General features: G+C 39.5%; 1 protein-coding gene across 8 annotated transcripts in view; it reads left to right on the forward strand.

Annotated features, from left to right (window-relative positions):
- The window catches only part of PHKB (phosphorylase kinase regulatory subunit beta), a 245,101-nt gene that overhangs the window by 218,349 nt on the left and 8,088 nt on the right, over positions 1 to 18,664 (forward strand). For all 8 annotated transcript variants that reach the window (XM_019012271.4, XM_063700179.1, XM_004057607.5 and 5 more), the window contains one exon: positions 15,785 to 15,919. In XM_019012271.4, the coding sequence (XP_018867816.1) occupies positions 15,785 to 15,919 (135 nt within the window). The remainder of the gene's footprint in view (positions 1 to 15,784; positions 15,920 to 18,664) is intronic.

The following is an 18,664-nucleotide window of genomic DNA, read 5'->3' on the forward strand; positions in this document are numbered from 1 at the left end:
ATTGTTTAACATACGGTATATAAGCAGAGTCAGGTGGTTTGCTTTGAGCTAGTAATGTGGAATTTAGGAAAAGCAAAAAGAAAGCATGTCTCTGTACTCTTAGAGAAGTAAATGGCTCTTAATTTTGATAAACATACTTGGTTTTGTGCCACATGATATTGGAATTAAGTATAAAAGAAGATTTAATTAAATAATGTCCTTCAGGAAATGACCAAGTTAAACAGGGCCTTGTTTTTATGAAAGTCCATTCATATATACAGAAGATATCAGGATGTAGCACTTTTCTCCACGGAGTTATTAATGGAATGGTGTAATTAATCATATCAGAGTATAGGACAGGTTGCCTTACAATCGTACATCTCTTAGCAGTGTTTCCAGTAACGATCTAAGAGGAGACAAGTTTAAATAACGTGATCATTGCACTCAAAAGATCACTCTAGTAAACCATCCTCCTTCTCTTCCTCCATCACTATAGCCACAAATATTATTCATTGAATATCCATTATATGCTAAGCAATGAATAATAGAAGAAGAATAAAAATTCTTCACATATATTATCTGTTTTAATCCCTACAACAACTTTGAAGTAGGCACTAGAACCACCATTTTACAACAAAGAAATTGAGATTTGGAGAGTGTACATAGGCTGTCTTTGTCAGTAAGTGGAAGAACCGGGATTTACACCCAGGTCTGCCTGACTCCAGTGTTCTTATTCTTCAGTCTTGAGTACTTTCTGCATGTTTTTGCTTCTGTGTACTATTGCCATTATCTCACAGAAACAGGCTTTAGTGTTTATTTCTAAAACTTTATGGCCTTTATGATCTCTCATACATGATTTCAATGTATGATCCATATTGTATTCAAGTTCATGTAGTAACTATGATGTGCCAGATGCCAGATTTTTTTTTTTTTTTTGGTCTTTTGTCTGCCAGGCCTCCAATCTAGGATCAGTACTGTTGAGCATTTTACAGTGTAAGGGACTTGAGTAGGTACAAGTTAACAGACCGAATAAATGAGATTTTGCACCTTTATTCATCACAAGACAGAGAAAATGGGATGATTCTAAGTTGGCCGCTTGTATACTACAGTAGATATATTGTGTTGGTGCAAAAGTAATCGTGGTTTTTGCCATCGAAAGTAGTGGCTGAAACCACAATTGCTTTGCACTAACCTAATATTAAGATGCTATGAAAAGTTCAGAGAAGTCTAGAGCAGACTTTTCACTTCCTTGTAATATTCTAGGATACCTCTGGCAAATACAGAGCCTCATTATGTTAACCACACAAAAAAAGCTTTCTGAAATGTAAACCTGCCTGCCTGTTGCTGCATCAACATTGGTTTAGGAGGCAAAGCATAAGAATAATTTGAAATTATATTTTGTCATACTTTCAAGGTCAGTATTTGCAGAGGAAATAATATTTTCTTGAAGACTAACCCTTCTTTGTAGGTCCAGGGCAGATGTCATTGTTCGAAGTTAACAGCCAGTCCAAAATGTGTGAGCTACTGAATATGCACTGAGCCCTTAGTACTGTTTACTGGAACCAGCAAAGATAGAGACACTGGGATAAGGACAAATGGTAGACAGTTGCTGCGTAACTCCTCTACGGAAAATCTTCCACCTCCCCTAAGGCAAAACCACCCCTGCCACTGAATTCAGCTCTCTGGATAACACCAATTTGAGAGTTACAAGTGGAAAGCCTTGAATTTTATTCCCATTTCTGCCAGTAACTTAAGTGACTATCTCAGGCAAATGAGTTCCCCTTTCTTATGTTCAGAGGAAGAGATCTAATGTTTGCTGAGGGCCCATTTTCTAGGTGCTTGCCCTTTGGGTTATCTCAGATAATCCTCAACAAAAACTCTGTAAGTTTACACACAAGGTGCTTGAAATTCTGCAAAATTAGATAACTTTCCCAAGATCACAGGCCAAGAACCAGGATTTGGAACTAGTGTGGGTGATGCAGAATTCATGCTCCCCAACCCCTCTTCCACCCCTCTTACCCTGGTCAGTAACAGCGGGGCTATCCCTGCTTTGGTGTCCTCGTTGGATGTGGTGATTCTGGGTAACAAATGTGAAGATGTTTTGCAAGGGCAGAGCTTCAACATTATCACTGTCGTATTTGATAATTTGAGGTCTTCTCCCCATGACATTTGGAGAACAGCTCCATCTGAGGAGTGCTTTTTACACACCACAAATCTCAAGGTGCCGTAGGAGGAACCTCCCTCTTCTCCCAACACACACACACATACACACACACACCCACACACTCTCTCTCTCTCTGTCTCCATCTCACTCATTCTTGTCTTCTGGTCCTAGGTTTGCAAAGGCCGTGTGCTCTCACAAGAGAAGTTCACCTTGGAGGAGGGGGCCCTTTCAGCCATGGTTGAGTCCCCTGTAGGCCCAGTGGAATGATCCCAAAGCATCTCATATGGAAACTCCATCTCAGAATCCCATTGGGATGATCTCTTGCCATCTAACATGATGTCACCTCTCCGTCACCTGGTAGACACTCACGACACCTGTGGCAAACACCCCAAAATCCCTTCAGACCTACACCCACAGCACTCTTCCACCACAGTAATAAAGGCTTGGGAATGCTGTTTCTGCCCTAGGGATATCAGACAACTTCAGATAACTGTCATCCTGTCTGTGGGGCTTGTGATAGTGCCCCTCTCAAGAGTAAAAAGATACTTTTGTGTCTTCTATGTTTTTATTAGACTTCATCCTCAATAAATTATACTAAGGCCTCAACCCCTTTAAGTGAATGGGCCCCTTGCATATTTGTTTATTAGCAGCAGCAAATACATACTCAGTATGTTTCTTTACAAATTTTACCTTGAATTAGTCCCTAGAAGGTTTTTAGTTTGCTTAAAATTGGTGAGCAAATTATTCATTTATAAAGTCTTTGAATGTCAAATTTCCTATAAATTGTTGAACATGTAACTGTTTCTGAGTTAGTCCTTTGTGTATTGTAGTGGTTGTAGCACAATTTTAAAAGAAAGGGAGGGGATTTATAGAATGTATTCTTTTTTTACTGCCTTATGGTACAATAAGCACATCAGACTCATTCTTACTTGGCTTTTTGCTATTGTTTCTCTCTTTTAAATGTTAATTATGATTAAAGAGATTGATTGATTGGTCATGTTTTGATATCATATTCTTCTTGGATGCCAGCATTCACTAGTCTGAATGGCCATAAGAAATAAGAACATTTGCCTTAGTCATGGTACATCTTAACCAGAATTCCCTTGCATTGAGTATACTTTTATCTCAGGTTTAACTACTCTCTCTTAGTGTTTTTTTAAATTTTATTTATTTGCATTACCCACTACTTCAATTGCTTTTAAGCCAATAGCACCATGTCTCTTTTCTCTTTTTTCCAAGGTTAATCTTGCCAATGCAGTTTCTTCAACTTTACTGCTATCAGGCACTCCAGTGAACAAAATTAACCTGCTCACAGGAATGGTATTCTGGTCTGATAATGATTTGATTTGCTGTCTCATTATTGATTTGTGCTCCAGCTTTCCTGTTGAAATAGATCAAGTTCCTGACAGGCCCATTACTGTAAAGACCTCCAATCAACTGCTTTCTGCTGCAGGTCTGTCAGTCAAGCTTTACTTAGAGATAACCCCAGAGGATATGTGTTATCAAGTCTTTTTCATCTCTGCTTTTCATACTGCCAGGGCATCCTCTGTAAGCAATTATGATCCAGACGTACCTTGTCCTCTGATGCCTGAAACTGTATCTGTGGATCACACATCCGAAGCTTAGAGAGAGCCATTGTTGTCATAGATAGCAGACTATAACATTGCTTATGCACTAAAGGAAAGAGAAAATAATTACAGCACCAAGTTCATTAGCATGGTTCTGATACTCATTCTGAGGTCTTTGCTTTTGACATTTGATATGAGGTAAGGAGGTGAGATGATGAAGCTCCCCAACCTCTATTCTATTGTGATTGTATCAGTGATAGAGGGAATCCACATCCTTCAGTCACCAAACAGATAGCTCATTTTGCTTCATCAAATTGTATTCCTCTCCATATTAATATGAATCAAGCAAAAAAAGTCCCTCTTTGCAACTTTCCCATCGTCTGTCATTTGGTGTGTCAGCTCTGGCTTCCATAACAAAATGCCATAGATGGAATGGCTTAAACACAGAAATTTATTTTCTCACAATCTGCAGGCTGGAAAGGCCAAGGTCAAGGTCCCTGCCGATTTGGTTTCTGGTGAGGGCTCTCCTCCTGGCTTGCAGATGGCTGCCTTCTGTGTCCTGTGTCCTCTGATGGAGAGAGAGAGCTCTCTGGTATATCTTCTTATAAGGGTACTAATCCCAGCATACGGGCCCCAACCTCACGACCTCATCTAAACCTGATTACCTCCCAAAGACCCCATCTCCAGATACCATCACACTGGAGTTAGGGCTTCAACATATGAATTTGGAGGGGGAGAAAGAATTCAGTCCATAGAATATGGCTTAGTTAAGTGCACAAAATCATCTAATCTTTTTTTTTTTTATACTTTAAGTTTTAGGTTACATGTGCACAATGTGCAGGTTTGTTACATATGTATACATCTGCCATGTTGGTGTGCTGCACCCATTAACTTGTCATTTAGCATTAGGTATATCTCCTAATGGTATCCCTCCCCCCTCCCTCGACCCCACAACAGTCCCTGGAGTGTGATATTCCCCTTCCTGTGTCCATGTGTTCTCATTGTTAGTTCCCACCTATGAGTGAGAACATGCGGTGTTTGGTTTTTTGTCCTCGCGATAGTTTGCTGAGAATGATGGTTTCCAGTTTCATCCATGTCCCTACAAAGGACCTGAACTCTTCATTTTTTATGGCTGCATAGTATTCCATGGTGTATATGTGCCACATTTTCTTAATCCAGTCTATCGTTGTTGGACATTTGGGTGGGTTCCAAGTCTTTGCTATTGTGAATAGTGCCACAATAAACATACGTATGCATGTGTCTTTATAGCAGCATGATTTATAATCCTTTGGGTATATACCCAGTAATGGGATGGCTGGGTCAAATGGTATTTCTAGTTCTAGATCCCTGAGGAATCGCCACACTGACTTCCACAATGGTTGAACTAGTTCAGAGTCCCACCAACAGTGTAAAAGTGTTCCTCTTTCTCCACATCCTCTCCAGCACGTGTTGTTTCCTGACTTTTTAATGATCGCCATTCTAACTGGTGTGAGATGGTATCTCATTGTGGTTTTGATTTGCATTTCTCTGATGGCCAGTGATGATGAGCATTTTTTCATGTGTTTTTTGGCTGCATAAATGTCTTCTTTTGAGAAGTGTCTGTTCATGTCCTTCGCCCACTTTTTGATGGGGTTGTTTTTTTCTTGTAAATTTGTTTGAGTTCATTGTAGATTCTGGATATTAGCCCTTTGTCAGATGAGTAGGTTGCAAAAATTTTCTCCCATGTTGTAGGTTGCCTGTTCACTCTGATGGTAGTTTCTTTTGCTGTGCAGAAGCTCTTTGGTTTAATTAGATCCCATTTGTCAATTTTGTCTTTTGTTGCCATTGCTTTTGGTGTTTTAGACATGCAGTCCTTGCCCATGCCTGTGTCCTGAATGGTATTGCCTAGGTTTTCTTCTAGGGTTTTTATGGTTTTGGGTCTAACATGTAAGTCTTTAATCCATCTTGAATTGATTTTTGTATGAGGTGTAAGGAAGGCATCAAGTTTCAGCTTTCTACATATGGCTAGCCAGTTTTCCCAGCACCATTTATTAAATAGGGAATCCTTTCCCCATTGCTTGTTTTTGTCAGGTTTGTCAAAGATCAGATGGTTGTAGATATGCGGCATTATTTCTTAGGGCTCTGTTCTGTTCCATTGGTCTATATCTCTGTTTTGGTACCAGTACCCTGCTGTTTTGGTTACTGTGGCCTTGTAGTATAGTTTGAAGCAGGTAGTGTGATGCCTCCAGCTTTGTTCTTTTGGCTTAGGATTGACTTGGCGATGCGGGCTCTTTTTTGTTTCCATATGTACTTTAAAGTAGTTTTTTCCAATTCTGTGAAAAAAGTCATTGGTAGCTTGATGGGGGTGACATTGAATCTATAAATTACCTTGGGCAGTATGGCCATTTTCACGATATTGATTCTTCCTACCCATGAGCATGGAATGTTCTTCCATTTGTTTGTGTCCGCTTTTATTTCCTTGAGCAGTGGTTTGTAGTTCTCCTTGAACAGGTCCTTCACATCCCTTGTAAGTTGAATTCCTAGGTATTTTATTCTCTTTGAAGCCATTGTGAATGGGAGTTCACTCATGATTTGGCTCTCTGTTTGTCTGTTATTGGTGTCTAAGAATGCTTGTGATTTTTGCACATTGATTTTGTATCCTCAGACTTTGCTGAAGTTGCTTATCAGCTTAAGGAGATTTTGGGCTAAGACAATGGGGTTTTCTAGATATACAGTCATGTCATCTGCAAACAGGGACAATTTGACTTCCTCTTTTCCTAATTGAATACCCTTTATTTCCTTCTCCTGCCTAATTGCCCTGGCCAGAACTTCCAACACTATGTTGAATAGGAGTGGTGAGAGAGGCGATCCCTGTCTTGTGCCCATTTTCAAAGGGAATGCTTCCAGTTTTTGCCCATTCAGTATGATATTGGCTGTGGGTTTGCATAGATAGCTCTTATTATTTTGAGATACGTCTCATCAATACCTAATTTATTGAGAGTTTTTAGCATGAAGGGCTGCATCTATTGAGATAATCATGTGGTTTTTGTCTTTGGTTCTGTTTATATGCTGGATTACATTTATTGATTTTCATATGTTGAACCAGCCTTGCATCCCAGGGATGAAGCCCACTTGATCATGGTTGATAAGCTTTTTGATGTGCTGCTGGATTCAGTTTGCCAGTATTTTATTGAGGGTTTGTGCATCAATGTTCATCAAGGATATTGGTCTAAAATTCTCTTTTTTGGTTGTGTCTCTGCCAGGCTTTGGTATCAGGATGATGCTGGCCTCATAAAATGAGTTAGGGAGGATTCCCTCTTTTTCTATTGATTAGAATAGTTTCAGAAGGAATGGTACCAGCTCCTCCTTGTACCTCTGGTAGAATTTGTCTGTGAATCCATCTGGTCCTGGACCATTTTTGGTTGGTAAGCTATTAATTATTGCCACAATTTCAGAGCCTGTTATTAGTCTGTTCAGAGATTCAGGTTCTTCCTGGTTTAGTCTTGGGAGGGTGTATGTGTCGAGGAATTTATCCATTTCTTCTAAATTTTCTAGTTTATTTGCGTGGAGGTGTTTATAGTATTCTCTGATGGTAGTTTGTATTTCTGTGGGATCGGTGGTGATATCCCCTTTGTCCTTTTTTATTGCGTCTATTTGATTCTTCTCTCTTTTCTTCTTTATTAGTCTTGCTAGCGGTCTATCAGTTTTGTTGATGTTTTCAAAAAACCAGCTCCTGGATTCATTAATTTTTTTGAAGGGTTTTTTGTGTCTCTATTTCCTTCAGTTCTGCACTGATTTTAGTTATTTCTTGCCTTCTGCTAGCTTTTGAATGTGTTTCCTCTTGCTTTTCTAGTTCTTTTAATTGTGATGTTAGGATGTCAATTTTGGGTCTTTCCTGCTTCCTCCTGTGGGCATTTAATGCTATAAATTTCCCTGTACACACTGCTTTGAATGTGTCCCAGAGATTCTGGTATGTTGTGTCTTTGCTCTCATTGGTTTCAAAGAACATCTGTATTTCTGCCTTCATTTTGTTATTTACCCAGTAGTCATTCAGGATCAGGTTGTTCAGTTTCCATGTAGTTGAGCGGTTTTGAGTGAGTTTCTTAATCCTGAGTTCTAGTTTGATTGCACTGTGGTCTGAGAAACTGTTATAATTTCTGTTCTTTTACATTTGCTGAGGAGTGCTTTACTTCCAACTATGTGGTCAATTTTGGAATAGGTGTGGTGTGGTGCTGAAAAAAATGTATATTCTGTTGATTTGGGGTGGAGAGTTCTGTAGATGTCTATTAGGTCCACTTGGTGCAGAGCTGAGTTCAATTCCTGGGTATCCTTGTTAACTTTCTGTCTTATTGATCTGTCTAATGTTGACAGTGGGTTGTTAAAGTCTCCCATTTTTACTGTGTGAGAGTCTAAGTCTCTTTGTAGGTCTCTAAGGACTTGCTTTATGAATCTGGGTGCTTCTATGTTGGGTGCATATATATTTAGGATAGTTAGCTCTTCTTGTTGAATTGATCCCTTTACCATTATGTAGTGGCCTTCTTTGTCTCTTTTGATCTTTGTTGGTTTAAAGTCTGTTTTATCAGAGACTAGGATTGCAACCCCTGCCTTTTTTTGTTTTCCATTTGCTTGGTAGATCTTCCTCCATCCCTTTATTTTGAGCCTATGTGTGTCTCTGCACATGAGATGAGTTTCCTGAATACAGCACACTGATGGGTCTTGACCCTTTATCCAATTTGCCAGTCTGTGTCTTTTAATTGGAGCATTTAGCCCATTTACATTTAAAGTTAATATTGTTATTTGTGTATTTGGTTCCGTCATTATGATGTTAGCTGGTTATTTTGCTCGTTAGTTGATGCAGTTTCTTCCTAGCCTTGATGGTCTTTACATTTTGGCATGTTTTTGCAGTGTGTGGTACCAGTTGTTCCTTTCCATGTTTAGTGCTTCCTTCAGGAGCTCTTTTAGGGCAGGCCTGGTGGTGTCAAAATCTCTCAGCATTTGCTTGTCTGTAAAGTATTTTATTTCTCCTTCACTTATGAAGCTTAGTTTGGCTGGATATGAAATTCTGGGTTGAAAATTCTTTTCTTTAAGAATGTTGAATTTTGGCCCCCACTCTCTTTTGGCTTGTATTCTGCCGAGAGATCAGCTGTTAGTCTGATGGCCTTCCCTTTGTGGGTTACCCGACCTTTCTCTCTGGCTGCCCTTAACATTTTTTCTTTCATTTCCACTTTGGTGAATCTGACAATTATGTGTCTCGGAGTTTCTGTTCTCGAGGAGTATCTTTGTGGCGTTCTCTGTATTTCCTGGATCTGAATGTTGGTCTGCGTTGCTGGACTCGGGAAGTATTGTCCTGGATAATATCCCTCAGAGTGTTTTCCAACTTGATTCCATTCTCCCCGTCACTTTCAAGTACACCAATCAGACGTAGATTTGCTCTTTTCACATAGTCCCATATTTCTTGGAGGCTTTGTTCGTTTCTTTTTATTCTATTTTCTCTAAACTTCTCTTCTCGCTTCATTTCATTCATTTCGTCTTCCATCACTGATACCCTTTCTTCCAGTTGATCGCATGGGCTCCTGAGGCTTCTGCATTCTTCACATAGTTCTCGAGCCTTGGCTTTCAGCTCCATCAGCTCCTTTAAGGACTTCTCTGCATTGGTTATTCTAGTTATCCATTCGTCTAATCTTTTTTCACAGTTTTTAACTTCTTTGCCATTGGTTTGAATTTCCTCCTGTAGCTCGGAGTAGTTTGATCATCTGAAGCCTTCTTCTCTCAGCTCATCAAAGTCATTCTCCATTCAGCTTTGTTCTGTTGCTGGTGAGGAGCTGCATTCCTTTGGAGGAGGAGAGGTGCTCTGCTTTTTAGAGTTTCCAGTTTTTCTGCTCCGTTTTTTTCCCCATCTTTGTGGTTTTATCTACTTTTGGTCTTTGATGATGGTGATGTACAGAAGGATTTTTGGTGTGGATGTCCTTTCTGTTTGTTAGTTTTCCTTCTAACAGACAGGACCCTCAGCTGCAGGTCTGTTGGAGTTTGCTAGAGGTCCACTCCAGACCCTGTTTGCCTGGGTATCAGCAGCAGTGGCTGTAGAACAGTGGATCTTGGTGAACCGCAAATGCTGCTGCCTGATTGTTCCTCTGGAAGTTTTGTCTCAGAGGAGTACCCGGCCGTGTAAGGTGTCAGTCTGCCCCTACTGGGGGGTGCCTCCCAGTTAGGCTGCTCGGGGGTCAAGGACCTACTTGAGGAGGCAGTCTGCTTGTTCTCAGATCTCCAGCTGTGTGCTGGGAGAACCACTACTCTCTTCAAAGCTGTCAGACAGGGACATTTAAGTCTGCAGAGGTTACTGCCGTCTTTTTGTTTGCCTGTGCCCTGCCCCCAGAGGTGGAGCCTACAGAGGCAGGCAGGCCTCCTTGAGCTGTGGTGGGCTCCACCCAGTTGGAGCTTCCTGGCTGCTTTGTTTACCTAATCAAGCCTTGGCAATGGCAGGCGCCCCTCTCCCACCCTCGCTGCCGCCTTGCAGTTTGATCTCAGACTGCTGTGCTAGCAATCAGCGAGACTCCGTGGGCATAGGACCCTCCAAGCCATGTGTGGGATATAATCTCCTGGTGTGCTGTTTTTTAAGCCCCTTGGGAAAGCACAGTATTAGGGTGGGAGTGACCCAATTTTCCAGGTGCTGTCTTTCACCCCTTTCTTTGACTAGGAAAGGGAACTCCCTGACCCCTTGTGCTTCTCAAGTGAGGTAATGCCTTGCCCTGCTTCGGCTCTCGCACGGTGGGCTTCACCCACTGTCCTGCACCCACTGTCTGGCACTCCCTAGTGAGATGAACCCGGTACCTCAGATGGAAATGCAGAAATCACCCGTCTTCTGCATCGCTCACACTGGGAACTGTAGACCGGAGCTGTTCCTATTTGGCCATCTTGGCTCCACCTCCAATCATTTGTTTAACAGCAAACTTAGCAGATCCTTGTATTATCTGGAAATCTTAAAATGATTATTTAAAAAAAAATTATTTTTTCCAAGGATCAGTTCTATTCTGTATGGCTTTTTTTTTTTTCCAGAAAATTTCAGCTGGTCAGGTGCAGTGGCTTATACTTGTAATCCCAGCACTTTGAGGGGCCAAGGTGGATGAATCACTTGAGCCCAGGAGTTTGAGACCAGTTGGGCAACATGGCAAAACCCCTTCTCTACAAAAAAATTAAAAATTAGCTGGGTGTAGCGGTGCCTGCCTGTAGTCCCAGTTACTCGGGAGGCTGAGGTGGGAGGATTGCTTGAGGTGGTCATTGCAGTAAGCCAAGATCACAGAGCTGCACTCCACCCTGGGCAACAAGTAAGACCATGTCTCAAAAAAAATAAAATAAAATTTCAGGTGTTCTGGTTTACCACTGCTGTCAGATTTCCATGTACTTTATTTCATATTGTACTCCTTAATTGGGGTATATGGGAAAGAAACATGCCAATACACACACTGTATCCTTACTAGCCTCCAAACAAGAGTGTTTTTAGGCCGGGCGCGGTGGCTCACCCCTGTGATCCCAGCACTCTGGGAGGCCAAGGTAGGCGGATCACGAGGTCAGGAAATCAAGCCCATCCTGGCTAGCACGGTGAAACCCCGTCTCTACTAAAAAATACAAAAACTTTGCTGGGCGTAGTAGCGGGCGCCTGTAGTCCCAGCTACTTGGGAAGCTGAGGCAGGAGAATGGCGTGAGCCTGGGAGGCAGAGCTTGCAGTGAGCCGAGATCGTGCCACTACACTCTAGTGCTCCAGCCTGGGCGACAGAGCAAGACTCCGTCTCAAAAAAAAAAAAAAAAAAAAAAGAGTGTTTTTAAAAGGATAAGCTTATTCCCAGAACTGTCTGAAGAATACTAACATTCCCTTTTGCGTTTTTCCAGCAGTCCCAAAGAATTCATTGTCCTCAAGTCAAACCTGGTTATATATGAAGGTTGATTTGGTCAGTCATGTGTATCTACCACTTTCTCATTTGCTTGTTGGCGAGTAGAGCATCTCTGGCTCTTACACAGACTGAATGTATAAGACTCTGGGCCATCCATAACCTTCATTATTTTGACCTTCCACATTTTCTTTCTTTTGCCCTTTGTTCCTTCCTTCCTTCCTTCCTTCCTCCTTCTTCCTTCCTTCCTTCCATCCATCCATCTTTTCCTTTCCCTATTTTGTATTTAAATGCTTTTGTACTGGCCAGGCACAGTGGCTTACGCCTGTAATCCCAGCACTTTGGGAGGCCGAGGTGGGCGGATCATGAGGTTAGGAGTTCAAGACCAGCCTGTCCAACATGGTGAAACTTCGTCTGTACTAAAAATACAAAAATTAGCTGGGTGTGGTGGTGCACGCCTGTAATCCCAGCTACTCAGGAGACTTAGGCAGGAGAATCACTTTAACCTGGGAGCCGGAGGTTGCGGTGAGCCAAGATCACGCCATTGCACTCCAGCCTGGGTGACAGGGCGAGACTCCTCCTCAAAAAGAAAAAAAAAAATGCTTTTGTACTAAAATTATCAAATCAGATTTTATGGCCTTGTCATTGGGAATGAGGGGATAATTAGCCTGATTTTCCTATGTCCTTCTTTATTAGTAGTCCTACAAATGGATAAAATGTCTTTGATATTCTTAACTGTGTTACTCCTTGGTAATTTACTTTCTGTAGATTTCTGACTGCTATTAATAGTTTCATGGTTTATGTCTAAGGCTGTTTTGCTGTTTTTATTTGAAGAATTCCAAGGTATAAAAAGATTAGTTTGACCAACAATTTTAATGAATAAATGTGGTTTTTTTTCTTTTTCTTTTTTTTTTTTTTTTTTGAGACAGAGTCTCACTCTGTTGCCCAGGCTGGGGTGCAGTGGCGTGATCTCGGCTCACTGCAAGCTCCGCCTCCTGGGTTCACACCATTCTCCTGCCTCAGCCTCCTGAGTAGCTGGGACTACAGGCGCCTGCCACCACACCTGGCTGATTTTTTGTATTTTTAGTGGAGACAGGGTTTCACCGTGTTAGCCAGGATGGTCTCAATCTCCTGGCCTCATGATCCGCCGCCTCAGCCTCCCAGAGTGCTGGGATTACCGGCATGAGCTGCCGTACCCAGCCAATAAATGTATTTTAATAATATGACAGATTGTATTTATTTGTGGTTGAATGAGTGAAAAACCTTCTTTCTTTGATGATTTTTGAGAACAGTGTTGTCAATAATCTGCCCACAAAACTGCTGAGATTTTGTAAATGGAAGTCCAAGGTAAAACATTAAGGTCTCCAGCTATCTTTGTGCGTGATACTAAGGATTTTAAAAGATAAATGTGATAAACTATGTTTAGTTTTAATAACTCAAGTTAGTGGCAGAGTTTAAAAAGTAAGCCTTTTAAAAATAAAAATGTTATTTATTTTAGAAGATACCTCCTGAAGTTAATTGACTGTGACACTTGCTTAAGTAACTCCAAGACTTGAATTAAAAATTTGCATTACCTTCCTCTAAACTGAGTTTAAGAAATCACATAACAATAATTTACTAACATTTTTATGATGCTTTAACATTTCAGAGCCTTTTTATAGACATTATTTGTTCCTCAAAATAATTTCATAAAGTAAGTTCAATGAGCAATAGTAGTATTCCCATTTGAAAAATAATCTGCCAGTGGGGCACAGTTGGTAAGTGACAGAATTGGTATTTAAGTCTGTCTTTGCTTTTCATTATGAAGACTTTTAAGTGTATAATGACTTACTTGGTACATTCCCATGTACTCACTATTTAGTGGGTATAAGCAGTGCTTAGCTATTTGTATTTGCTATATTTGCTTTATCTTTTATTTTGCTATAGTATATTATGAAGCAAATCCCAGACATTTAACTTTTACCTGTGAGTATTTTAGTGAGTATATAGCTCTAAAAAAGGACAGTATCTCAATAATCCCAATACCATTATCATACCCACCAAAATTAGCAGTAATTTTTTAAAATATCACCAGATACTCAATTCTTATTTAAATTTCTCTGGGTTATCCCCGAAATGACTTTTTACAGTTGGTCTCTTTTTGAATCATTACATAAAACAAGACTCATGGTATTAGTGGTTATGTCTGTTAAATCACTTCATCTACAACAGGAAATCCCACTTTCCTTTTCATTCCGTTGACTTATTGAGGAGACCAACAGGCAGGTCTTTCGATGTTTAATTCAGTATTCCTTCTGTTATTCTAAGCTGCCTCAAATGTAAGTTTTAAATCTAAGTAAAGAAATGAATAAAATAAATAAATAAAATAAGTAGAAGACAATTCTATGCCTGGTCTATAAAATAAAAATATAACTTTTCGTTTTAAAGAAGAGGCCCACTGAGTAGTTTATTGTAACTAAAATGTTGCTGTAATAGCTAATTTCATAAGCAGCTTTAACATCAAAGCATCCAAAAGAACTATGTTCTTGTTACTTTTATGCTTGTGTAACATTTGTGCTAAATACAGTCAATAAGAATGAGGACGATGTAAAGAAAGCCTAGTCTTTGCCAGTAACATAGGTGTAGTCCAGTCTTTCTTTTCGACTGACAAGAGAAATATAAATGATAAATCTTGATTCTGTTACATGTTTTGTTGTTGTATATAACAGGAAGCTTTCAGGCATTTGTTGTTTGTAAATACTTCATCTTTATTGCTCTTACCAATGAGCAGCTATTAAATATTCATTCCATAGTATCAACAATAATAGTACTGATTTCTAAAAATTAGTATGTTTCATCCTTGTGTATCTCTCATGCCCTTATAATCCATCTCAGTGTTACCCTAGACTAAACTCCCAACTTCCAGAAATGGCAACAACAAACAATAGGGGAGAAGGTAGGAAGAGCTGAGAGTTGTCTGAGCTCAGGGCAGTGGAGGTTAGAACTGTCATAGAGCTTGATACATGTTACCCTGTGGCTTATGGCCTGGCCCACCAGGCCTGGTTGACACCCTCTCTGGATCACTGGGTAAGGCTTAGCATTTTTTCTTACGGTTCTCTACATCGAGAGACATTAGTCATCCCATGAGGATGCCTCACTGTTGTTTTGCAAACCAGCATTGGCAGAAAGAAGGACTTCAATCTTTTGAATACATCTACCCTAACATTTTCATCTCTGTACCTGCAATATCCTTGTAGGTTGCCTTTCAAGGAAGTGTATGAAGAGAAAGAGAAGGCATGGGGGAGAAAGGCAGCATGGGTGAATAAAGATGCATTCTTTCCAGATGCTCAGTTGCACTGCCTCTCTTTGTGCAGTGTTCACTGAAGGATTTAAGGATGAAGCATAGGAATCTGCTGTGTGAACTAATTCCCTGGCTTTTCCTAATGGTGTGTAAATTTCTCATTCCCTAAGGCACAGTATTATTTCCAGAGTTTTCTTTGGTTTTCATAACTAGTTTATCTGAGTTCTGTCCTCAGAATATAGTAAATGGAAGAAATGAGATGAATCTACAAAAATGCTTTTTAAAACCTCCTCAAAAAATTATTTACACATAAAATAATTAAATATTTTGGCTCTTCTGCAACCTATTGGTTAAAGTACATCTTTAATGTACAACTATAACTAAGTTATAACTAATTGTGTCCTTATATTTCAAAGATAGGTACTTGTCTGTCTCCTCTCACCCCAAAGGAATGACTACAAAGTAAAGGAAATTGGTTTAAAACAAAAAGCTTGAGATTTCAGAGAAAGGAACATTTACATAATAGCATATCTCAGCCTATTTCTTGAAATGCGTTGTTTCTCTCTAGCTCTCTTTCCTTTTTTTTTTTGGCATGTATCTAGTGTTAAGAAAATACAGTGTGGCAGCTGTTTATGTACAGAATAATACCACAATGGATGGGTAAAATCTTACTTGCTAAGAACCTAAGTACTTACCTATTTTAATGTTGTACAACCTCACCACCTGTGCAAGGGCAGGCCTCATTTTTAAGAGTCTGATCATGTCACATAATCTTGATGGAAGTAATTGTATCAACGGTTCAGGAAACTCAAATGGCCTCTTCTTCATTCTCCTTTGAATGGGTCAGTGCTATTAAGGGCATTACTGAGAGAAGCAGAAGGTGATTTTATTTCAAGAGTTATTGATTCATGCTTCCCCTGTTTTGTTTCAGGTGGATCATCCATGCCATGGAGTATGAACTTCAGATCCGTGGCGGAGACCAGCCAGCCTTGGACTTGTATCAGCTGTCACCTAGTGAAGTTAAACAGCTTCTGCTGGATATTCTGCAGCCTCAACAGAATGGAAGGTAATAAGGGCCCCTTGTTACCTACATGATACTCTGGATTTACAATAACATCATAATTTTTAGCTTGATATATCTATGAAATTGATAAGATATTAATAAGTAAAATTCAACAGAGTGTCAGAGGCCACCCCACTAGATGGAAAGTGTAAACAGAAAGACCAATCAAAATGTCTGTCTTCAATTATTATTTTGCATTGATTTGAATTTTATGCTTTTTTTCCAGTATAGTTTATAAGCATTTCTTCATTTTTATTATTCTGTGCAAAATGTAACACCTCATACCACTTTCTGAAGTCAGTTTCCTTTCTGAACCTTTGTGGCACTCACCATCTCCTCCCAGCATTTTGGCAGATAGGATTGGGTTTGGTAACATTATTTAAATATGTTGCCTGTGACTTTGTCTCCCTAAATAGACTTCAATGCTAAACCCTTTCCAGACTTGTGCTAAGCTTACACTAAGAACAAAACAAATACTTGTGGATTGTGTTGACTTGAAGAACTTTTTTATTACAGAAATAGCTTTAATGTAAGTATTTAGGAAAGTATTTATTGAGTACATTTGTGCCTGGCATTTACCAAAGTGGTATAGCTATATGCCTAGAAAAATCTGCCTAGGCCATTTACAAAAGCTGTCTTCCACAAAAGTAAATTTGAATAAATGGAAAGGCATCCTCGTTCTTAAATAGGAACATTCATGTTATAAAGATGTCAGTTGTAAATATAATTCAATTCCAAAAACATTTCAACTAGCTGTTTTTATGAGGTTAAGACAAGTTAATACAAAACTTCATATGGAAAAACAAACATAAGAATAATCAGAAAAACATAAAAGAAGGACTTGCCCTGCTAGACATTAAAACATACTATAAAGCCTCTGTAATTAAAACAGTGTGATATTGGTGCACAACAGACAAATAGAAGAGTTGAACAGTATAGAAAGTCCAGAAATAGACCCCCAAGTATATATGGAAATTTAATGTGTGACAAAGGCCAAGGATGGACTTTTTAAATAGTGATGAGACAACTGGATAGCCATTTGCAAAAAGATATAATCACACCTGTAGTTTATACCACACATAAGAATACACTCCAAATAGATTAGAAATCTAAATGTAAAAATGAAATAATAGAAAACAAGAAGACATGGTTAAATTCCTTTTTACTCTTAATATGGGAAAGACCTTCTAATAATGACTCAACCCAAGGACAACAAAAGAAAAGTTAATAAGACTATATGAAAATTAAAAACAACACTTTGTATGGCAAAAAGTAGACAACCAATGTCAAAAGATAACTGAGAAGCTGGAACAAAACATATGCCACAAAGAGCTTATAACCAAGAATTCTTAAAAATTGAGGGACAGACAACCAAAATCCCAAAGGAAAATGGGAAGAAACATTCTTACATACCCATGAGTCTATGCTTATATAAATAGACAAATGGGAGTGAAGAGACCTTTCTTATAATAGAATTCCAATTATAAGTGTAGATAGGATGACAAAAATAGACAAATACAATAGTTATCATTGTTGCTGGCAAAAACCATCATTGCATGGAAGTATGATGAAAAATGGAGAGTTTCATCATTCCAATGTGTTTCCACTCAAGATGCTTAAATTGTAAAGGAAAAAATAGTGATTTTACAGTGGAGAAACCCAGCTGACTCTACCTTAACCAAAAGATTAAGGTGAACATCGCCAGTAATAAGACACATCAAAATCATATATCCCCTGATATGATGCATTGAAAAGGGCATGATGGGCCGGGCATGGTGGCTCAAGCTTGTGATCCTAGCACTTTGGGAGGCTGGAGCAGGAGCGTCCTTTGAGCCCACGAGTTTGAGACTAGCCTGGGCAACATTCTGAGACCCCATCTCTATAAAAATAAGTAAATAAATAAGAAAAGTGCACAACATCACTTCTAGATACTCTTGCCAAAAATGCATAATCTCAGTCTATTCATCAGGAAACATCAGACCAACCCAAATTGAGGTACATCTTACAAAATAACTGACATTTCTAAAGTGTGAAGGTTATGAAAGATAAAGGACAACCAATAAACTGCTAGAGGAGCCTCAGGAGACACGGAAACTAAACACCAATTCTGGATTGGATTCTGGATCAAAACAAGAATATTAGTGGTAAAATTGACAAAATTTGAATTAGATCCATAGATTAATTAATAGTATTGTATCGTTGTTTACTCCCTGGTTTTATACTACAGTTATGTAAGATAACAAGAGTAGAGGAAGGCCAGGCACGATGGCTCACACCTGTGATCCCAACAATTTGGGAGGCTGAAGCAGGCAGATTGCTTGAGCCCAGGAGTTTGAGACCAGGCTGGGCAACACGGCAAGACCCCATCTCTACAAAAAACACAAAAATTAGCTGGATGTCGCGGCACATGCCTGTAGTTCCAACTACTCAGGAGGCCGACGTGGGAGGATCACCTGAACCCAGTAAGCTGAGGCTGCAGAGTCGAGATTGCACCACTGCACTCCAGCCTCAGTGATAGAATCAGACCCTGTCTCAAAAAAAAAAAAAAAAAAAAGGAAAAGGGAAGTTAAGTAAAGAGTATACAGGAACTTTATGGTTTATATTCATGACTTTTCGGTAAGTCTGAAATTTTTCAAAATGAAAAGACAAAAAATAAAGGATCTTTCAAAATAATTTTCTACCTCCATTATGAGTATTCTCATGTTTCTACTTTTTCTGTTGTCCTACGAAGTATCTCCTTTTTAAAGT

Source organism: Gorilla gorilla, chromosome 18 (genome assembly GCF_029281585.2).
Source record: "Gorilla gorilla gorilla isolate KB3781 chromosome 18, NHGRI_mGorGor1-v2.1_pri, whole genome shotgun sequence".
Taxonomy (NCBI): Eukaryota; Metazoa; Chordata; class Mammalia; order Primates; family Hominidae; genus Gorilla; species Gorilla gorilla.